Raw genomic sequence first — 19,398 nt, 5'->3', positions numbered from 1 at the left:
TCTAACCGAGAAAAGGAAAAACGGTTACACCTCGCAGAGTGAACGTCATTTCGGTTGGCTTGGTTTTCCAGGTCAGTATGCAGCGTGACGAGTTCCCACAGAGACACCACCGGGTCAAAGTCAACGTATAAAAAACACAGGCATTCGGCTCATATACACAGTTATAAACTTTATTACATGGGCGCTGAGCTCAATATCTTGCAATCCAGTTGTTGCATGGACAATTTCTATATAGAAGACCATATAGATTTTCACTCATAAAAAAAAAGTGCAATAAGTGAAAACATGTTTTATATTCTAGTTTCTTTGCTCTGATTTACACACTCTTGCCATTCTCTCGATGAGCTTCAAGAGGTCGTCACCTGAAATGCAGTCTTGAAGGAGTGTTTAGCACTTGTTTGCCCCTTTGCCTTCAATCTGTGGTCCAGCTCACCCTTAACCATGTGGATTGGGTTCAGGTCCGGTGACTGTGAAGTACATAACTCCACATGTGTTCATTCATAGTTTTGATGCCTTCAGTGAGAACCAACATAAATGGTCATGAAAATAAAGAAAACACATTGAATGAGAAGGTATGTGTCCAAACTTTTGGCCTGAACTGTATGTGTGTGTGTATGTGTGTATACACACACACACACACACACACACACACGGCGTGTTACCCAATAGGCTACTACCACCCCTTTAAAGACTTAAAAGTCATGGGAATATAAGAAAGTATGTTTGCTTCTGTTTTTGTGTCTGTGTGTGTGTGTCACACACACACACACACACACACAGTGGGGCAAAAAAGTCTTTAGTCAGCAACCAATTGTGCAAGTTCTACCACTTAAAAAGATGAGAGAGGCCTGTAATTTTCATCATAGGTATACCTCAACTATGAGAGACAAAAATGAGAAAAAGAAATCCAGAAAATCACATCCTCTGATTTTTAAAGAATTTATTTGCAAATTATGGTGGAAAATTAGCATTTGGTCACTAAAAAACGAGCAAGATTTCTGACTCTCACAGACCTATAACTTCTTCTGTAAAAGGCTCCTCTGTCCTGCACTCATTACCTGTATGAATGGCACCTGTTTGAACTCATTCTCAGTATAAAAGACACGTGTCCACAACTTCAGTAACACTCCAAACTCCACTATGGCCAAGACCACAGAGCTGTGTAAGGACACCAGAAACAAAATTGTAGACCTAGAACCACATGGGGGGACCTAGTGAATGACCTGCAGAGAGCTGGGACCAAAGTAACAAAGGCTACCATCAGTAACACACTACGCCACCAGGGACTCAAATCCTGCAGTGCCAGATGTGTTCCCCTGCTTAAGCCAGTACATGTCCGGGCCCGTCTGAAGTTTGCTAGAGAGCATCTGGATGATCCAGAAGACGATTGGGAGAATGTCATATGGTCAGATGAAACCAAAATAGAACTTTTTGGTAAAAACTCTACTTGTTGTGTTTGGAGGAGAAAGAATGTGGAGTTGCATCCAAAGGACGCCATAACTACTGTGAAGTATGGGGTGGAAACATCATGCTTTGGGGGTGTTTTTCTGCAAAGGGACCCGGACGACTGATCCGTGTAAAGGAAAGAATGAATGGGGCCATGTATCGTGAGATTTTGAGTGAAAACCTCCTTCCATCTGCAAGGGCATTGAAGACGAAACGTGGATGGGTCTTTCAGCATGACAGTGATCCCAAACACACCGTCCGGGCAATTAAGGAGTGGCTTCGTAAGAAGCATTTCAAGATTCTGGAGTGGCCTAGCCAGGCTCCAGATCTCAACCCCATAGAAAATCTTTGGAGGGAGTTGAAAGTCCGTGTTACCCAGCGACAGCCCCAAAACATCACTGCTCTAGAGGAGATCTGCATGGAAGAATGGGCCAAAATACCAGCAACAGTGTGTGAAAACCTTGTGAAGACTTACAGAAAACGCTTGATCTCCATCATTGCCAACAAAGGGTATATAACAAAGTATTAAGATGAACTTTTGTTAGTGACCAAATACTAATTTTCCACCATAATTTGCAAATAAATTCTTTGAAAATCAGAGGATGTGATTTTCTGGATTTTCTCATTTTGCCTCTCATAGGTATACCTATGATAAAAATGACAGGCCTCTCTCATCTTTTTAAGTGATAGAACCTGCACAACTGGTGGCTGACTACTTTTTTTGCCCCACTGTGTACACAAAACAGAAGCAAACATACTTCCTTATTTTCCCATGGCTTTTAAGTCTTTAAGGGGGTGGTAGTAGCCTAGTGGGTAACACACTCCCCTATGAAGCAGGATCCCACTTGTGTCCCTGAGCAAGATACTTAATCCCTAAGTGTCTCCGGGGGGGCTGTCCCTGTAACTACTGATTGTAAGTCGCTCTGGATAAGGGCATCTAGTAAATGCCGTAAATGTAAGTCTTATTAATAACTGACATTGTAACATGGTTATAATAAGGTACATCATTGACTAGTTCCTGTCTTTTTGCAGTAAAATGAATGGTGCATTGCTTCTTTTGTATACAACACAGTGTTCTACGCTGGAGCATGTGCAAGCAGGAAACAACATAATGTATGAGATGTAAGCAGGAAATGTGACTTTATTCTTCCATTTCAAGTCCACCACACAGTATTTTACTTTCAACTCTTCTTATGAATGAGAAAAATCTATCAGAAGTGGAGTAAATAGAATAAAGTTGGTGCAACCAGATATTGGTAATGATTTGTAAGAATTTTCTTGATAAATCTGCCATATCCCGGCACAGCCTCAACTTTTATTACACTGCCGCCGGAAGAGGATGAGGAGCATGGGAAAGACAGATGAAGTCGCTCGGGTGGTGGGATTCGCTCAGAGCCCCAGAGCCTCCTGCTGCACCTCACATCCCAGCAGAGCATTTCCAGCCTGAACACACTGGGGTACGTAGTCCACTGAAACACACAACACAACACGGTTGTATCAGCCATCCTCCTTGGTCCAGGGCGAATGTCCGGGACAAGAGTACCTTTCTGGGCTCGGATCCATGCTGATGCCTTCATGGCTAGAAACTCCCACTCCTCTTGAGCCTCCGTCTTGAAGCCGTGGAGCCAAATCAGAGCCAGAATCGTAGCAAACACGGCCCTGTCCGCCTGGACACACAGTACCACAGACCATGAGTGCAATTTTACCTGCTGGTGTCCAGCATGCAGGCAGTTTAAACAAAATGGACACATTTCACAGTCTTTCAGACTTCAGTAACAGCAAAAGTGAAAATGGATTGGAATCAGGTCCAGTTTTGCCCCCTCAGTTCTTTTTAACACATTAGAACCCATGTGTCACAAATGTTCTGGAAACTAGTTTTTAATGCAGCATCTTTTTTTATCTTTAATGGGAAAGCCTAAAGGGTAAAAAAAATCTATTCTTCAATATGGTTCCATTTTGTCTGTTTGGTTTGTTCTTTAGTCGGCAGAATTTTCTTTAAACAGGTTTTTTCTTAATAAAAGGGTTCAAATGTTATATGTTAAATATTTTGACAAAGTAGGCTGACACACCACTGTCTGAAACGCAGTGAGAGCTAGGAAGTGTTAGCAGTGAGTGAAATGTTGTCAGAATCCTACTAAAAAGGTATCATTCTCATGAATGATGTCCACACCATGGATTAGAGCTGTGTACCTCGGCCTGGCTCAGGCCGGGTTGGGCCCAGCTTTTAATGCCTGATCACAGCTCCACCATGTACTACAGATACAGAGATGGATCTACCTGGTTTCCATCATGTGACATGTCATATATTTACCTGTGATGGTGTCTGCTTGGCCACTTCCTCTTCTGTCTTCTCAAACACAGTGATGAGAGAAGAATCCAATTCCCACGACCCAGATGCCTTCTGCAGGCCGATCAGCTGCAGGAGGAGGTCTTTCTGGGGTTCGGCGTCTATCTGGGCTTCTCTCTCTACTGCAAAAATGAATCAACCACAATACACAAAAAAATCTTTAAATTCTTATGTAATTATTTTCTATTGCCATTCATTTCTAATGTAAATTTGAAATGTAATATACACTACCAGTCAAAAGTTTAAATGCATCAACTCATTTTTGGGTCTTAATTAATTTACATTATAGAACAAAACTAAAGACACTGGAGCTTTTGCTGTGATGGCAGCATTTGACTCTTGGTTTCTCTCCCCCACCTTAAGTTGGACAACAGGGATGGTTTCTAAGAGTCCTGAAGGTTTATACTGAACACGTTCTTATCATTCACTCGTGTTAATGAGCATCTCATCAAGCGACTTTTGATGATGACAATAGTGAACAAAGGGGCATCCATACAGAGTAGGGGCATCCAAATTATGAGAGGTTGAAATGTATAATTTCCCTTAATTTGCATAGTAAATAATCAGACTTTTGCTTCTTGCCTGTTTTCTGTATGTGTGTCATTATACATGTGCAGTGCAAAATAACAAAATTTGAAATAATAAGAGCAAAACACATACATTAAAAAACACATTAAAAAATTAAATGTAACAAGGCACTTACCAGAGGCCATGTCAACGTCTACCAAAAATCCAGATTTGTCTGAAACAGAATGAACAATAAAACACTCACGATGGGTTAAGTGCAAGGGAAACATTATGTGCTGTGTGTACCATTATTATCACCATTCAGTATTCAGTATATTTAAAAGGAAAACATAAAAAATTAAAGGCTTGAAAATGAATGCTTACGATTGGACTGAACCAGACCTACAATAAAAATAAAACAAGTAAATAAAATTCTTTCTAACATTGAGAAATTATTGGTAAAAAATTTCAATATCTGTAAACAGCTCATTTGAACAGATTTCAAATCTTTCTTACATGCATCCATCATAGGCATTGCTTGAAGTCGACAGCCTCTAAGCATTGCGCCACCTTTCATACTCCTTGGAGCACAACCGTATGCAACTTGAGGCATTGGACAACTCATCCTCACTGTGAATCATAATATACAAAAGTGAACATCAGTGCATGACCAGTACGTAGAAAAATCCACTCAGATCACTGAAAAAAAAAAAAAAAAATCCACTCAGATCAGCATACTCATGTGCCCAGTGGGTACGTCTCTGTGGAGCAGCGGCCCCTGCACTGCCTTTCCACTGCCTTTCAGGACGCCAATGAAGGAGGTGAAGGAGCTGATGACTCCAGACTGGAGGCTGAGATGCAACACCTTCTCCTTCAGACCCTCCTGTTCTGGACCTCCAATCCCGCCCTCCTGCTCCATAGAGCGCAGCAGGGCCCGGGCCCCCAGCCTGTGGAGGCTCAGTCTGCAGAGAAAAGGTTAAGACAGAGTAGCTGTGTGTGTCTATTCTATATCTCTGTCTTAATGAAGACCAAATGTACTCATGAAAGATTTTGGAATAATTGGAATGTGTGTGTGTGTGTGTGTGTGTGTGTGTGTGTGTGTGTGTGTGTGTAATTTTGTGTGGTTATCTAACCCAGTATCTCCAGCAGGTTTAAGACTGAAGCTGAGCTTGTTTGAGACTGACTGCTCTGCCAGGTTATATTTCACTGTTACAGATCCCTCAGAATCGGAAGAGTTCTAAGAGAGAGAGAGAGAGAGAGAGAGAGAGAAATTCCCTAAACCAGACACTATGATTGGTTAAAAACTCTTACAAAACAGAAACTGTTTCTTCACCTGTCCCTTAAGATGGCCATACAGCAGTGCCCTTTGACCCTGAAAAATGACATTGAGGGGTGGAGACAAAGTGGTCACAGACAATCCCTCTGGAAGATTCCACATAATGGAGATGTCCTTTACTGCTGGCTGCAGAGCATAGCGGAGGGACTGCATCACCTGAGAGGAGACAAAGAGAGGAAGATGATGGTCTTAGTTATAATATTGTCAGCAATGATAATGCAGAAAATTCTCATTATTGATGGTCTATGTTAGAAATTGTTGTGCAAAAGCAATTACAGCAAAGACATAGAAACATCAAATCATTTGGGAAGAGAGCTAAATATTTCAATGGATAATCTGTGGAGATGTGAAACACTATTCTGTTGTCTTGGAGAATTTGACCCTGCCAAAGAATATGAAAGGTCAATAATGTAGGACCCAAGCATGGAACCTTGTGGGACCCCATTTTGTTTTTGAAACATGCAAGGTGCCCAGAGAGCAGTGTATGGCAATGGTCCTCTGAGGGAACTCAGGGGGGACCTCAGTGGGTCTTTGTCATTGTTTAATTGCCTTTCCGTCTCATTGTCACACCAGTCTGGCTCAATGTATCTACCCGCTTCTTACTTTAGGCTGCATGCGCTCAGTTCCTGTGATGAACTGGGCGTGTCCAGAGCCCTCCCTGGCCATTCCTGTGATTAGAGCAGTGCTGGCGCCCTCTCCAATTCCAAAGCTGAAGCACCTGCAGACACACAACATCACAACTCTCATAACACAGCATTTATCAAAATACTCCAGATGAGGGCGAAGGGCTGGTCTCACATGCCTGTGAGAATGGGCATTGCTCTTCACCAAATCCAACACTAGTTTGGTGTTCCACACTTCTCCATCTGTAAAAATAAATACCTGGAAAATGGAATAAAGAGATATTAGTTTCACAGGCAAATACACCAAAGAACGGAGTGGAGTTGCAGTAAAGTGCTCTGCAGTACAGTGTTACCTGTCTGGGGTGACCGGGCAGGCAGGGCTGGCTGTAGATGTCCTTCAGAGGCTGCAGAATTTCCGTGCCACCCATGTCGGCCTTCATTTCTTGCACTTTCTTAAGCGCTGCATCCATTGTCTTCTGGTCATATTGGACACTCTTGCTGCGGTGCAAGAGTGAGGTCAAAATACAACGTATGGCCGAGTGTAGACAATGAGTAGATCAGCAGTGGGGCATCATGATAGAAGCTTTCATGGCAAAGAAGCTTCAAAGTACAACACCACTGTACTAATTTTCATTTATGACCTGACAGACACATTTGGGAATGATAACTGCCTGATGAGTGAAAAGAAAGACTGTGAGTCTAAGCCAAAATCATTACGAGAATAAAAAAAAAGACTAAATCTGAAAATAATCAAAGCCAAAGAAGTGCAGCAAGCTTCTTTAATCAGGAATCCAGCAAATCCAAGGACAATTTTAATAAGCTTGGGTACATCCTATAATGAACATTGACTAAATATTCCCAAATGAATGATTTGCCCCCAAACCAAGACTTATTGGGATGGCCACCAAGATTTTCAACTTAGTTGTAGTGAACGTTCAATTGTTACGCTACAACAGCAAACAGGAAATAACTCAATAATGCCTGGCGCATGGGAACAAATGTGATGTGTTGTGATCATTTTTAGCAGAAAGTGGGTGTACTGAAAAAAGTGACTGGGAGACTCACGGGAAAAAGGATTCGTAATGGGAGCCAAATCCATAGATGTTAAAGTAGCAGCCCATGGGGAGACTCTTGAGCAGAAGCAGTAGGGTGTCCTGCAGAGGACAAATAATGAGAGCAGCACATACACCAACCAGCCTTAAAGTAAGTGCTCTGACTGCTGTCCCAATGAGATAGGTACACTCATAAAATACATCCTTCACTAGTAAGTGGTTTTAATATTTTGGCTGTTCAGTGGTCAGTCAACGTGGGTGTCATTCTGTAGACACCCAAACATAAACGGTCTCATTTACACCCTTTATTTCTCACCCTGGCGCTGTCAATCCGCATCTGTGCTCCACTCCCACCATGCATCGTGCAGTCCATGCTCCCTGATCGGTCCACCACCAAAATAAACTCTCCGCAAGTGGCAAGCGACGACGTGACCGAAGCAGGGAATTCTGGGTACAAGCTGAGCAAGACGACAGGATCTCCCATCAGAGAACCTGCATGGGTGGAGGAGTGAAGACACGACATTGTACCAGATGAACTACTGATTAAAAAGCTACTGGGGATTTGTCTCCTTTATTCAGAATGCAGCAGGAGAGTCACCATTACACATTCCAGAGTGGAAACCCCACCTGGCTCTGCTTTGGCTGACCCTGCCTCCACTATAGCAGTGGGCTGGTGAGCATCCTGGTAATAAAACAGCAGCTCCACGTCCTGATTAAACTTGTGGCCTGAGGAGAGACTCGCCTGTGGAAAACGGAGGAGATCAAGCAGCTTTTCTCTCACAATCGGAGCTTAAACAAAGCCCAGGCTCTACCTCGGCCAGGGTCTTCTCCGCATTGAGGAAAGTCAGGGGCTCCAGTGGACACTTGGACTCTACTTTAGTGATGGGCTGTGGTGAGGACAGGTGGACTTTCAAAGACAAGGTGTAGGGCACCGTAGCTGCTGGTACAGACGTCACCTGAGGAACGTCAGCCCGGCGTGTCTCTGAGAGAAGAAACAGAGACACGTTTGGCACATTTTTCTCTTCTTCAGACCTCTCGTGAAGAATCTGCTCTGTCCCTCACCGGGAGGTGCGTAGCGGGGGTTGAGTACTGCAGGAAGGCAGAAGCGCAGGGCGTGGTCGGCCTCCACAGTCAGCTCTATGATGTAGACCAGGGACACAGCGGCGCTCTCTCCTGGGCGGAGACTCCCCACATTCATCCGGAACACATCTGGGCTTTTATCACTCTCCTCCAGCAGAAAGGCCTGATGGCCTGAGCTCAGTGCATCATCATACTGCTCCCGCGCCTGAGACACGGACAAAGGACAGTTTTCCATAACAATCAATCGGGTTCATTGTTCATGTTGTTGCCGCTCCTGTTCCCTGCAACGCCACCTGCAGGCATTGACCTGACATGACATGTATCACCTTGTTATGTAACATCACAACCCATATCACTCTGCTTTCCTCACCTTCTCTTTGTCCTGCAGCTCCGCCACCACCTCGGCGTCCCCGATCTTGGCACCGAAGTGGCAGACGGCGGCATCTCCGGGCAGGGGGAACACGAACACGGCCTCTATGGGGCTCTGCTCTTCATTCACGTATTTCAGGGTGGAGGTGACAGTAGCCACATGTCCCTTCACGTGGACCTCCACCTCCACGCCTTTCAGAGGAACTAAAACAGAGTAACGTAGGCGTGTTTAATGCCGTTCCTATTGCAGTAAGAAACAGACCATGACTGAAGACATCAGTCAGTAACAATTCTGCTCCTGTTGCAACATGGGTGGGGTTCAGACGTGCAAACGTCAGATTGTCAGTCCCCCTGCTAGCTCTGTCCTGCCCTGTTGAATGTGATCATTTACTGAGTGACATGATAAGAGGCCTGAGATCGATCAGATCAATTGATCTGAATGGGGGACATGCAAGAAGATCTAAGTTCACAGAATAAAGGTCACATGTCCTGTGAAGGGTGATGATTGGCTCAGATATCACGGCAGATGAAAAGCAAACAGAGGAAAGAAAGCCGCCGTCATACCTGGTTCATTCTTGGCTGTAACCAAACCACAGCAGTTGACCATTGTGACTTCTGCCTGCGAAGGACACGTGGAAACAAGCCAGCTTTGAATAGTTCAAAAAAGAAGAGCTGACGCTCCTGACTCACCAGCTGGTCAACAGTTACTGTAAACCCCTGATTCGTTTTACCAGAATCGGAGGGGGGGAGATGGGCGTTCCCTTCCCAACACACGCAACACAAAGTAAAAACCTGCACACATTCTGATCGGACGACCGTTTTACTTTACGACATGATGCTTGAGGGCTCATTTAGACGCCGTAAAGTGAAAGTGAAAGTAAACGAGAAGGTAGTAAAATAAGATAAATACCTGTAGACGGGTGATGTGGGGTACGGTGCGGTGCGGGACGCTCCCTCCTGATTCTCCAGGTCGGCTTGCGCAGTATTTGTTTTGGGGCGGCGAGGCCACGCCCACGTCGTCGCGGAAGAAGGCGTGTCCTGCGATCTGATTGGTCAGAGCAGGCGGAGCGTTTTCTTTCACACGATTACATTTTTTTATATCGTTTATCTGGTTGATCTGGACGAGATGCTTAAGTTGTTTTCTTACTATTGGCTAAATTGGTTAACCAGCTACCAGCTTTTTCCAAATAATTTCACTTAGTTTATCTTTTTTAGTTTAGTTTTTAGTTTAGTTTAGTTTAGTTTAGTTTTCGACAGTCATGCTGTTAAAGGAAAAAAATACAGAAGTAACATGAACAACAATGGAATGTTGGGACATGATGCGATTACAAGGTAATATGGCATGTATCAGCCACCTCTTATCCAGAGCGCCTTACAATCAGTGGTTACAGGAACATGCCCCCCCCCCCCCCCGTTTTTTTTTTTTTGCCTGTGCACTTAATGGTTCAAATTGTGCGTTTACGCCGGTTTTGCACTTGTTTCACAATGACAATCACTTCACTTTGACTTTATTGTCATCGTGAAACAATGCAGCACAGCACACGGTGACACCATAAAATGTGTCCCCATTTTTAACCATCACCCTGAGTGAGCAGTGGGCAGCCATGATAAGCACCCGTGGAGCAGTGTGTGGGGACGGTGCTTTGCTCACTGGCACCTCAGTGGCACCTTGGCGGATCCGGATTCGAACCGGCAACCTTCTGATTACGGGGCCGCTTCCTTAACCGCTAGGCCACCACTGCCCCAATCAATCACTTCCCAATCACTTCACTTTTTTGTGTGTAGTACTGTAGTATCTGTATGTGTGTGTCTATACATATATATATGTATATATATATGTGTGTGTGTGTGTGTATATATATATATACACACACACACACACACACATATACATATATATATATATATATTTTCTTTGTGAGTGGTAGTAGCCTAGTGGGTGACACATTTGCAGGAGACCCAGGTTCAAATCCCACTTGTGTCCCTGAGAAAGATACTTAACCCTAAGTGTCTCCAGGGGGGGTCTGTCCCTGTAACTACTGATTGTAAGTCGCTCTGGATAAGTGCGTCTGGAAAATGCCGTAAATGTAAGTCTTATTAATAACTGACATTGTAACATGGTTATAATAAGGTACATCATTAACTAGTTCCTGTCTTTTTACAGTAAAATGAATGGTGCATTGCTTCTTTTGTATACAACACAGTGTTCTATGCTGTTCTATGCTGCTAGAAGTCTAGAACAGGAGCATGTGCAAGCAGGAAAAAACAATGTATGAGATGTAAGCAGGAAATGTGACTTTATTTTTCCATTTCAAGTCCACCACACAGTATTTTTATTTTCAACTCTTCTTATGAATGAGAAATCTATCAGAAGTGGAGTAAATAGAATAAAGTTGGTGCAACCAGATATTGGTAATGATTTGTAAGAATTTTCTTGATAAATCTGCCATATCCCGGCACAGCCTCAACTTTTATTACACTGCCGCCGGAAGAGGATGAGGAGCATAGGAAAGACAGATGAAGTCGCTCGGGTGGTGGGATTCGCTCAGAGCCCCAGAGCCTCCTGCTGCACCTCACATCCCAGCAGAGCATTTCCAGCCTGAACACACTGGGGTACGTAGTCCACTGAAATACACAACACAACACGGTTGCTGGTTTTGTATCAGCCATCCTCCTTGGTCCAGGGTGAATGTCCGGGACAAGAGTACCTTTCTGGGCGCGGATCCATGCTGATGCCTTCATGGCTAGAAACTCCCACTCCTCTTGAGCCTCCGTCTTGAAGCCGTGGAGCCAAATCAGAGCCAGAATCGTAGCAAACACGGCCCTGTCCGCCTGGACACACAGTACCACAGACCATGAGTGCAATTTTACCTGCTGGTGTCCAGCATGCAGGCAGTTTAAACAAAATGGACACATTTCACAGTCTTTCAGACTTCAGTAACAACAAAAGTGAAAATGGATTGGAATCAGGTGGTTGGATTCTATCGTCATGGAATTAGTGGGTTAATGCAAAAAAAGTGTTAGCAGTGAGTGAAAAGTGAGAATGTTGTCCACACCGTGGACTACAGCTGTACACCTTGGCCTGGCTCAGGCCGGGTTGGGCCCAGCTTTTAATGCCTGATCACAGCTCCACCATGTACTACAGATACAGAGATTGATCTACCTGGTTTCCATCATGTGACATGTCATATATTTACCTGTGATGGTGTCTCCTTGGCCACTTCCTCTTCTGTCTTCTCAAACACAGTGATGAGAGAAGAATCCAATTCCCATGACCCAGATGCCTTCTGCAGGCCGATCAGCTGCAGGAGGAGGTCTTTCTGGGGTTCGGCGTCTATCTGGGCTTCTCTCTCTACTGCAAAAATGAATCAACCACAATACACAAAAAAATTACATGAAAATGTAATATACACTACCAGTCAAAAGTTTAAATGCATCAACTCATTTTTGGGTCTTAATTAATTTACATTATAGAACAAAACTAAAGACACTGGAGCTTTTGCTGTGATGGCAGCATTTGACACTCTTGGTTTCTCTCCCCCACCTTAAGTTGGACAACAGGGATGGTTTCTAAGAGTCCTGAAGGTTTATTCTGAACACGTTCTTATCATTCACTCGTGTTAATGAGCATCTCATCAAGCAGCCATGAAGGTTAAAAGAGGCCACTCTGAAAAAGCAGATTCAGAGTAGGGGTAGTGGCATCCATACAGAGTAGGGGCATCCAAATTTTGGCTGGCTGTGGAAATTATGAGAGGTTGAAATGTATAATTTCTAGAGGTGGGCGTAGATTAATTTTCTTAATCTAGATTAAAATGGCTCATTTGAATTCTGCCGAAGGCATTCAGAATAAGTGTGCTACCCAAATAATGACTAAAAGTAAGTCTTTGAGAACGGGTTTCTCAAGCCAGGTGGCGCATTAGACCAGGGGCTCATCTCCTCTTTCCAAAATGCATCACAAACTGCTTGAGAAAGCGGTTCTACTATGATAATTGGTGATCCAATTGGCATCCATGTTACCACGTCACGTTTGATGTGGTAATTTCACAGTTCGAAGACTCGTTCTCGCCCCCTACAGTGCAATTCGGCTAGGTATACATCCGTGCTAAAATATCAAGGTGAAAGTCATCATAGTGTAGCGGTTCTTCTTCTGCGTTGTGTAACTTTTTGATTTGGTTTCTTGAACCACAAATGATGAGCTGACACCCAAGAGATATTTTGTGCAAAGTGTGTTCTGTACAAAAAGCAAGGTCGCGTCAGAACATCGCGTCAGAACATTGCGTCTTTTTGCACCTCTCTCTACAATATACAGTATTAAAAGAACATAAAAAAAATATTCACAAAATAACACACATGCAAAATATTCCTAATATGTACATAAATTAAAATGAAAGAAATAACTTTTTGCACACAAACCCCACGCACCTCTCACAACTCACACCAAGAGAACTAAACCGGGTCTCAAAAACAAAATAAGTCTTTAGAAAATAAGAAAATAAAAGACACAAGAAAGAAGAAATATACTTATAAATCTAGTGTAACCATTTAACTCCGGCACAATAGCTTGTGTAGTATAGACCCAGCTCCCAACCCAACTTTGTGAATAGATTTGATATTTTTTTTATCGCCCGATAAGAGTCTCACGTTAACGCAGCACGTTAACGCCGATAACAGCCCACTACTAATAATTTCCCTTAGTTTGCATAGTAAATAATCAGACTTTTGCTTCTTGCCTGTTTTCTGTATGGGTGTCATTATACATGTGAAGTGCAAAATAACAAAATTTGAAATAATAAGAGCAAAACACATACATTAAAAAACACATTAAAAAAATTTAATGTAACAAGGCTCTTACCAGAGGCCATGTCAACATCTACCAAAAATCCAGTAGTGGCTAAAACAGAATAAACAATAAAACACTCACGATGGGTTAAATGCAAGGGAAACATTATGTGCTGTGTGTACCATTATTATCACCATTCAGTTAAAGGAGGGGATTTAAATATTTAAAAGGAAAACATAAAAAAATGAAAATGAATGCTTACGATAGGACTGAACCAGACCTACAATAAAAATAAAACAAGTAAATAAAATTCCTTCTAACATCGAGAAATTATTGATAAAAAAGGTCAATATCTGCAAACAGCTCATTTGAACAGATTTCAAATCTTTCTTACATGCATCCATCATAGGCATTGCTTGACTTCGTGCACACATTTTGCGATAGGCCATACCCCTTGGAGCAGAGCGGGATGCTTGAGGCATTGGACAACTCATCCTCACTGTGAATCATAATATACAAAAGTGAACATCAGTGCATGACCAGTGCGTAGAAAAATCCACTCAGATCACTGAAAAACAGCATACTCATGTGCCCAGTGGGTACGTCTCTGTGGAGCAGCGGCCCCTGCACTGCCTTTCCACTGCCTTTCAGGACGCCAATGAAGGAGGTGAAGGAGCTGATGACTCCAGACTGGAGGCTGAGTTGCAACACCTTCTCCTTCAGACCCTCCTGTTCTGGACCTCCAATCCCGCACTCCTGCTCCATAGAGCGCAGCAGGGCCCGGGCCCCCAGCCTGTGGAGGCTCAGTCTGCAGAGAAAAGGTTAAGAGAGAGTAGCTGTGTGTGTCTATTCTATATCTCTGTCTTAATGAAGACCAAATGTCCTCATGAAAGATTTTGGAATAATTGGAATGTGTGAGTGTGTGTGTGTGCGTGTGTGTGTGTGTGTGTGTGTGTGTGTGTGTGTGTGTAATTTTGTGTGGTTATCTAACCCAGTATCTCCAGCAGGTTTAAGACTGAAGCTGAGCTTGTTTGAGACTGACTGCTCTGCCAGGTTATATTTCACTGTTACAGATCCCTCAGAATCGGAAGAGTTCTAAGAGAGAGAGAGAGAGAGAGAAAAATTCCCTAAACCAGACACTATGATTGGTTAAAAACTCTTACAAAACATAAACTGTTTCTTCACCTGTCCCTTAAGCTGGCCATACAGCAGTGCCCTTTGACCCTGAAAAATGACATTGAGGGGTGGAGACAAAGTGGTCACAGACAATCCCTCTGGAAGATTCCACATAATGGAGATGTCCTTTACTGCTGGCTGCAGAGCATAGCGGAGGGACTGCATCACCTGAGAGGAGACAAAGAGAGGAAGATGATGGTCTTAGTTATAATATTGTCAGCAATGATAATGCAGAAAATTCTCCTTATTGATGGTCTATGTTAGAAATTGTTGTGCAAAAGCAATTACAGCAAAGACATAGAAACATCAAATCATTTGGGAAGAGAGCTAAATATATCAATGGATAATCTGTGGAGATGTGAAACACTATTCTGTTGTCTTGGAGAATTTGACCCTGCCAAAGAATATGAAAGGTCAATAATGTAGGACCCAAGCATGGAACCTTGTGGGACCCCATTTTGTTTTTGAAACATGCAAGGTGCCCAGAGAGCAGTGTATGGCAATGGTCCTCTGAGGGACCTCAGGGGGGACCTCAGTGGGTCTTTGTCATTGTTTAATTGCCTTTCCGTCTCATTGTCACACCAGTCTGGCTCAATGTATCTACCCGCTTCTTACTTTAGGCTGCATGCGCTCAGTTCCTGTGATGAACTGGGCGTGTCCAGAGCCCTCCCTGGCCATTCCTGTGATTAGAGCAGTGCTGGCGCCCTCTCCAATTCCAAAGCTGAAGCACCTGCAGACACACAACATCACAACTCTCATAACACAGCATTTATCAAAATACTCCAGATGAGGGCAAAGGGCTGGTCTCACATACCTGTGAGAATGGGCATTGCTCTTCACCAAATCCAACACTAGTTTGGTGTTCCACACTTCTCCATCTGTAAAAATAAATACCTGGAAAATGGAATGAAGAGATATTAGTTTCACAGGCAAATACGCCAAAGAGCGGAGTGAAGTTGCAGTAAAGTGCTCTGCAGTACAGTGTTACCTGTCTGGGGTGACCGGGCAGGCAGGGCTGGCTGTAGATGTCCTTCAGAGGCTGCAGAATTTCCGTGCCACCCATGTCGGCCTTCATTTCTTGCACTTTCTTAAGCGCTGCATCCATTGTCTTCTGGTCATATTGGACACTCTTGCTGCGGTGCAAGAGTGAGGTCAAAATACAACGTATGGCCGAGTGTAGACAATGAGTAGATCATGATAGAAGCTTTCACGGCAAAGAAGTACACCACCACTGTACTAATTTTCATTTATGACCTGACAGACATTTGGGATTGGGGATACCTGAAGAATGATAACTGCCTGATGAGTGAAAAGAAAGACTGTGAGTCTAAGTCAAAATCATTACGAGAATAAAAAAGACTAAATCTGAAAATAATCAAAGCCAAAGAAGTGCAGCAAGCTTCTTTAATCAGGAATTCAGCAAATCCAAGGACAATTTTAATAAGCTTGGGTACATCCTATAATGGACATTGACTAAATATTCCCAAATGAATGATTTGCCCCCAATCCAAGACTTATTGGGATGGCCACCAAGATTTTCAACTTAGTTGTAGTGAACGTTCAATTGTTACGCTACAACAGCAAACAGGAAATAACTCAATAATGCCTGGCGCATGGGAACAAATGTGATGTGTTGTGATCATTTTTAGCAGAAAGTGGGTGTACTGAAAAAAAGTGACTGGGAGACTCACGGGAAAAAGGATTCGTAATGGGAGCCAAATCCATAGATGTTAAAGTAGCAGCCCATGGGGAGACTCTTGAGCAGAAGCAGTAGGGTGTCCTGCAGAGGACAAATAATGAGAGCAGCACATACACCAACCAGCCTTAAAGTAAGTGCTCTGAATGCTGGCCCAATGAGATAGGTACACTCATAAAATACATCCTTCACTAGTAAGTGGTTTTAATATTTTGGCTGTTCAGTGGTCAGTCAACGTGGGTGTCATTCTGTAGACACCCAAACATAAACGGTCTCATTTACACCCTTTATTTCTCACCCTGGCGCTGTCAATCCGCATCTGTGCTCCACTCCCACCATGCATCGTGCAGTCCATGCTCCCTGATCGGTCCACCACCAAAATAAACTCTCCGCAAGTGGCAAGCGACGACGTGACCGAAGCAGGGAATTCTGGGTACAAGCTGAGCAAGACGACAGGATCTCCCATCAGAGAACCTGCATGGGTGGAGGAGTGAAGACACGACATTGTACCAGATGAACTACTGATTAAAAAGCTACTGGGGATTTGTCTCCTTTATTCAGAATGCAGCAGGAGAGTCACCATTACACATTCCAGAGTGGAAACCCCACCTGGCTCTGCTTTGGCTGACCCCGCCTCCACTATAGCAGTGGGCTGGTGAGCATCCTGGTAATAAAACAGCAGCTCCACGTCCTGATTAAACTTGTGGCCTGAGGAGAGACTCGCCTGTGGAAAACGGAGGAGATCAAGCAGCTTTTCTCTCACAATCGGAGCTTAAACAAAGCCCAGACTCTACCTCGGCCAGGGTCTTCTCCGCATTGAGGAAAGTCAGGGGCTCCAGTGGACACTTAGACTCTACTTTGGTGATGGGCTGTGGTGAGGACAGGTGGACTTTCAAAGACAAGGTGTAGGGCACCGTAGCTGCTGGTACAGACGTCACCTGAGGAACGTCAGCCAGGCGTGTCTCTGAGAGAAGCAACAGAGACACGTTTGGCACATTTTTCTCTTCTTCAGACCTCTCGTGAAGAATCTGTTCTGTCCCTCACCGGGAGGTGCGTAGCGGGGGTTGAGTACTGCAGGAAGGCAGAAGCGCAGGGCGTGGTCGGCCTCCACAGTCAGCTCTATGATGTAGACCAGGGACACAGCGGCGCTCTCTCCTGGGCGGAGACTCCCCACATTCATCCGGAACACATCTGGGCTTTTATCACTCTCCTCCAGCAGAAAGGCCTGATGGCCTGAGCTCAGCGCATCATCATACTGCTCCCGCGCCTGAGACACGGACAAAGGACAGTTTTCCATAACAATCAATTGGGTTCATTGTTCATGTTGTTGCCGCTCCTGTTCCCTGCAACGCCACCTGCAGGCATTGACCTGACATGACATGTATCACCTTGTTATGTAACATCACAACCCATATCACTCTGCTTTCCTCACCTTCTCTTTGTCCTGCAGCTCCGCCACCACCTCGGCGTCCCCGATCTTGGCACCGAAGTGGCAGACGGCGGCGTCTCCGGGCAGGGGGAACACGAACACGGCCTCTATGGGGCTCTGCTCTTCATTCACGTATTTCAGGGTGGAGGTGACAGTAGCCACATGTCCCTTCACGTGGACCTCCACCTCCACGCCTTTCAGAGGAACTAAAACAGAGTAACGTAGGCGTGTTTAATGCCGTTCCCATTGCAGTAAGAAACAGACCATGACTGAAGACATCAGTCAGTAACAATTCTGCTCCTGTTGCAACATGGGTGGGGTTCAGACGTGCAAACATCAGATTGTCAGCCCCCCTGCTAGCTCTGTCCTGCCCTGTTGAATGTGAACGGCTCATGTCGTCATTTACTGAGTGACATGATAAGCGGCCCGAGATCGATCAGATCAATTGATCTGAATGGGGAACATGCAGGAAGATCTAAGTTCACAGAATAAAGGTCACATGTCCTGTGAAGGGTGATGATTGGCTCAGATATCACGGCAGATGAAAAGCAAACAGAGGAAAGAAAGCCGCCGTCATACCTGGTTCATTCTTGGCTGTAACCAAACCACAGCAGTTGACCATTGTGACTTCTGCCTGCGAAGGTGGAAACAAGCCAGCTTTGAATAGTTCAAAAAAGAAGAGCTGACGCTCCTGACTCACCAGCTGGTCAACAGTTACTGTAAACCCCTGATTCGTTTTACCAGAATCGGAGGGGGGGAGATGGGCGTTCCCTTCCCAACACACGCAACACAAAGTAAAAACCTGCACACATTCTGATCGGACGACCGTTTTACTTTACGACATGATGCTTGATGGCTCATTTAGACGCCGTAAAGTGAAAGTGAAAGTAAACGAGAAGGTAGTAAACTAAAATGGTTACCTGTAGACGGGTGATGTGGGGTACGGTGCGGTGCGGGACGCTCCCTCCTGATTCTGCAGGCCGGCTTGCGCAGTATTTGTTTTGGGGCGGCGAGGCCACGCCCACGTCGTCGCGGAAGAAGGCGTGTCCTGCGATCTGATTGGTCAGAGCAGGCGGAGCGTTTTCTTTCACACGATTACTTTATTTAAGCCGTTTTTCTGGTTGATCTGGACGAGATGCTTAACTTGTTTTCTTACTATTGGTTGAATTGGTTGATCAGCTACGAGCTTCTACCAATTACTTTCACTTAGGTTATCTTTTTTAGTTTAGTTTTTGGTGCATAAACCTCTTTAAAATAAAAAACTTTCAACAGTCATGCTGTTAAAGGAAAAAAATACAAAAGTAACATGAACAACAATGGAATGTTGGGGCATGATGGAGGCCTGTGTCAGACCCCCTTATAATCAGTAGTTACAGGGACAGCCCCCCACCCCCAGAGACACTCAGGGTTAAGTGTCTTGCTCAGGGACACAATGGTATTAAGTGGGGTTTGAACTTGGGACTTTGTCTTCATCCGGTTCACAGGTGTGTTAAAACAAGGTGATGAAATCAAAGCTCCAAAACCAACAGTGCTGTTTAATGTTCGGTAAACAGTGTT

At 44.3% G+C, this 19,398-nt stretch overlaps 2 protein-coding genes across 2 annotated transcripts; both read right to left on the bottom strand.

Annotated features, from left to right (window-relative positions):
- Positions 1-2,562: 2,562 nt before the first annotated feature.
- Positions 2,563-9,747, bottom strand: LOC114785663 (von Willebrand factor A domain-containing protein 5A-like). Its single transcript, XM_028972148.1, has 20 exons — positions 9,671-9,747; positions 9,325-9,379; positions 8,762-8,964; positions 8,374-8,596; positions 8,124-8,293; positions 7,939-8,053; positions 7,628-7,803; positions 7,325-7,413; positions 6,613-6,757; positions 6,439-6,518; positions 6,240-6,354; positions 5,634-5,792; positions 5,434-5,537; positions 5,039-5,262; positions 4,817-4,930; positions 4,685-4,702; positions 4,497-4,535; positions 3,758-3,915; positions 2,990-3,113; positions 2,563-2,915 (listed from the first exon to the last, which is right to left on the bottom strand). Exons 2-20 carry the CDS (start codon positions 9,365-9,367, stop codon positions 2,836-2,838), a joined length of 2,379 nt encoding a protein of 792 aa, XP_028827981.1. The 5' UTR covers positions 9,368-9,379; positions 9,671-9,747; the 3' UTR covers positions 2,563-2,835.
- A 1,286-nt stretch (positions 9,748-11,033) lies between these two features.
- LOC114785665 (von Willebrand factor A domain-containing protein 5A-like) lies at positions 11,034-18,865 on the bottom strand. The gene is made up of 20 exons (XM_028972151.1): positions 18,762-18,865; positions 18,421-18,475; positions 17,845-18,047; positions 17,457-17,679; positions 17,207-17,376; positions 17,022-17,136; positions 16,711-16,886; positions 16,408-16,496; positions 15,705-15,849; positions 15,531-15,610; positions 15,332-15,446; positions 14,726-14,884; positions 14,532-14,635; positions 14,125-14,348; positions 13,935-14,039; positions 13,803-13,820; positions 13,613-13,651; positions 11,958-12,115; positions 11,469-11,592; positions 11,034-11,385 (listed from the first exon to the last, which is right to left on the bottom strand). Exons 2-20 carry the CDS (start codon positions 18,461-18,463, stop codon positions 11,306-11,308), a joined length of 2,370 nt encoding a protein of 789 aa, XP_028827984.1. The 5' UTR covers positions 18,464-18,475; positions 18,762-18,865; the 3' UTR covers positions 11,034-11,305.
- Positions 18,866-19,398: the final 533 nt, after the last annotated feature.

The sequence above is a fragment of the Denticeps clupeoides genome, chromosome 3 (assembly GCF_900700375.1).
Source record: "Denticeps clupeoides chromosome 3, fDenClu1.1, whole genome shotgun sequence".
NCBI lineage: Eukaryota > Metazoa > Chordata > Actinopteri > Clupeiformes > Denticipitidae > Denticeps > Denticeps clupeoides.
This window is presented reverse-complemented; position numbering and strand designations above follow the sequence as displayed.

Excerpts from the sequence above, each read along its gene's own strand:
- LOC114785663 (XM_028972148.1), bottom strand. The coding sequence starts at position 9,367 with ATGGTCAACTGCTGTGGTTTGGTTACAGCCAAGAATGAACCAG. Across the intron at positions 8,965-9,324 it reads TACAGCCAAGAATGAACCAG|TTCCTCTGAAAGGCGTGGAG; the intron begins GTATGACGGCGG and ends ACTCTGTTTTAG. Across the intron at positions 7,804-7,938 it reads GTCAGCCAAAGCAGAGCCAG|GTTCTCTGATGGGAGATCCT; the intron begins GTGGGGTTTCCA and ends CCACCCATGCAG.
- LOC114785665 (XM_028972151.1), bottom strand. The coding sequence starts at position 18,463 with ATGGTCAACTGCTGTGGTTTGGTTACAGCCAAGAATGAACCAG. Across the intron at positions 17,377-17,456 it reads CCCCCGCTACGCACCTCCCG|AGACACGCCTGGCTGACGTT; the intron begins GTGAGGGACAGA and ends TGCTTCTCTCAG. Across the intron at positions 14,349-14,531 it reads AAACCTGCTGGAGATACTGG|ACTGAGCCTCCACAGGCTGG; the intron begins GTTAGATAACCA and ends TTTTCTCTGCAG.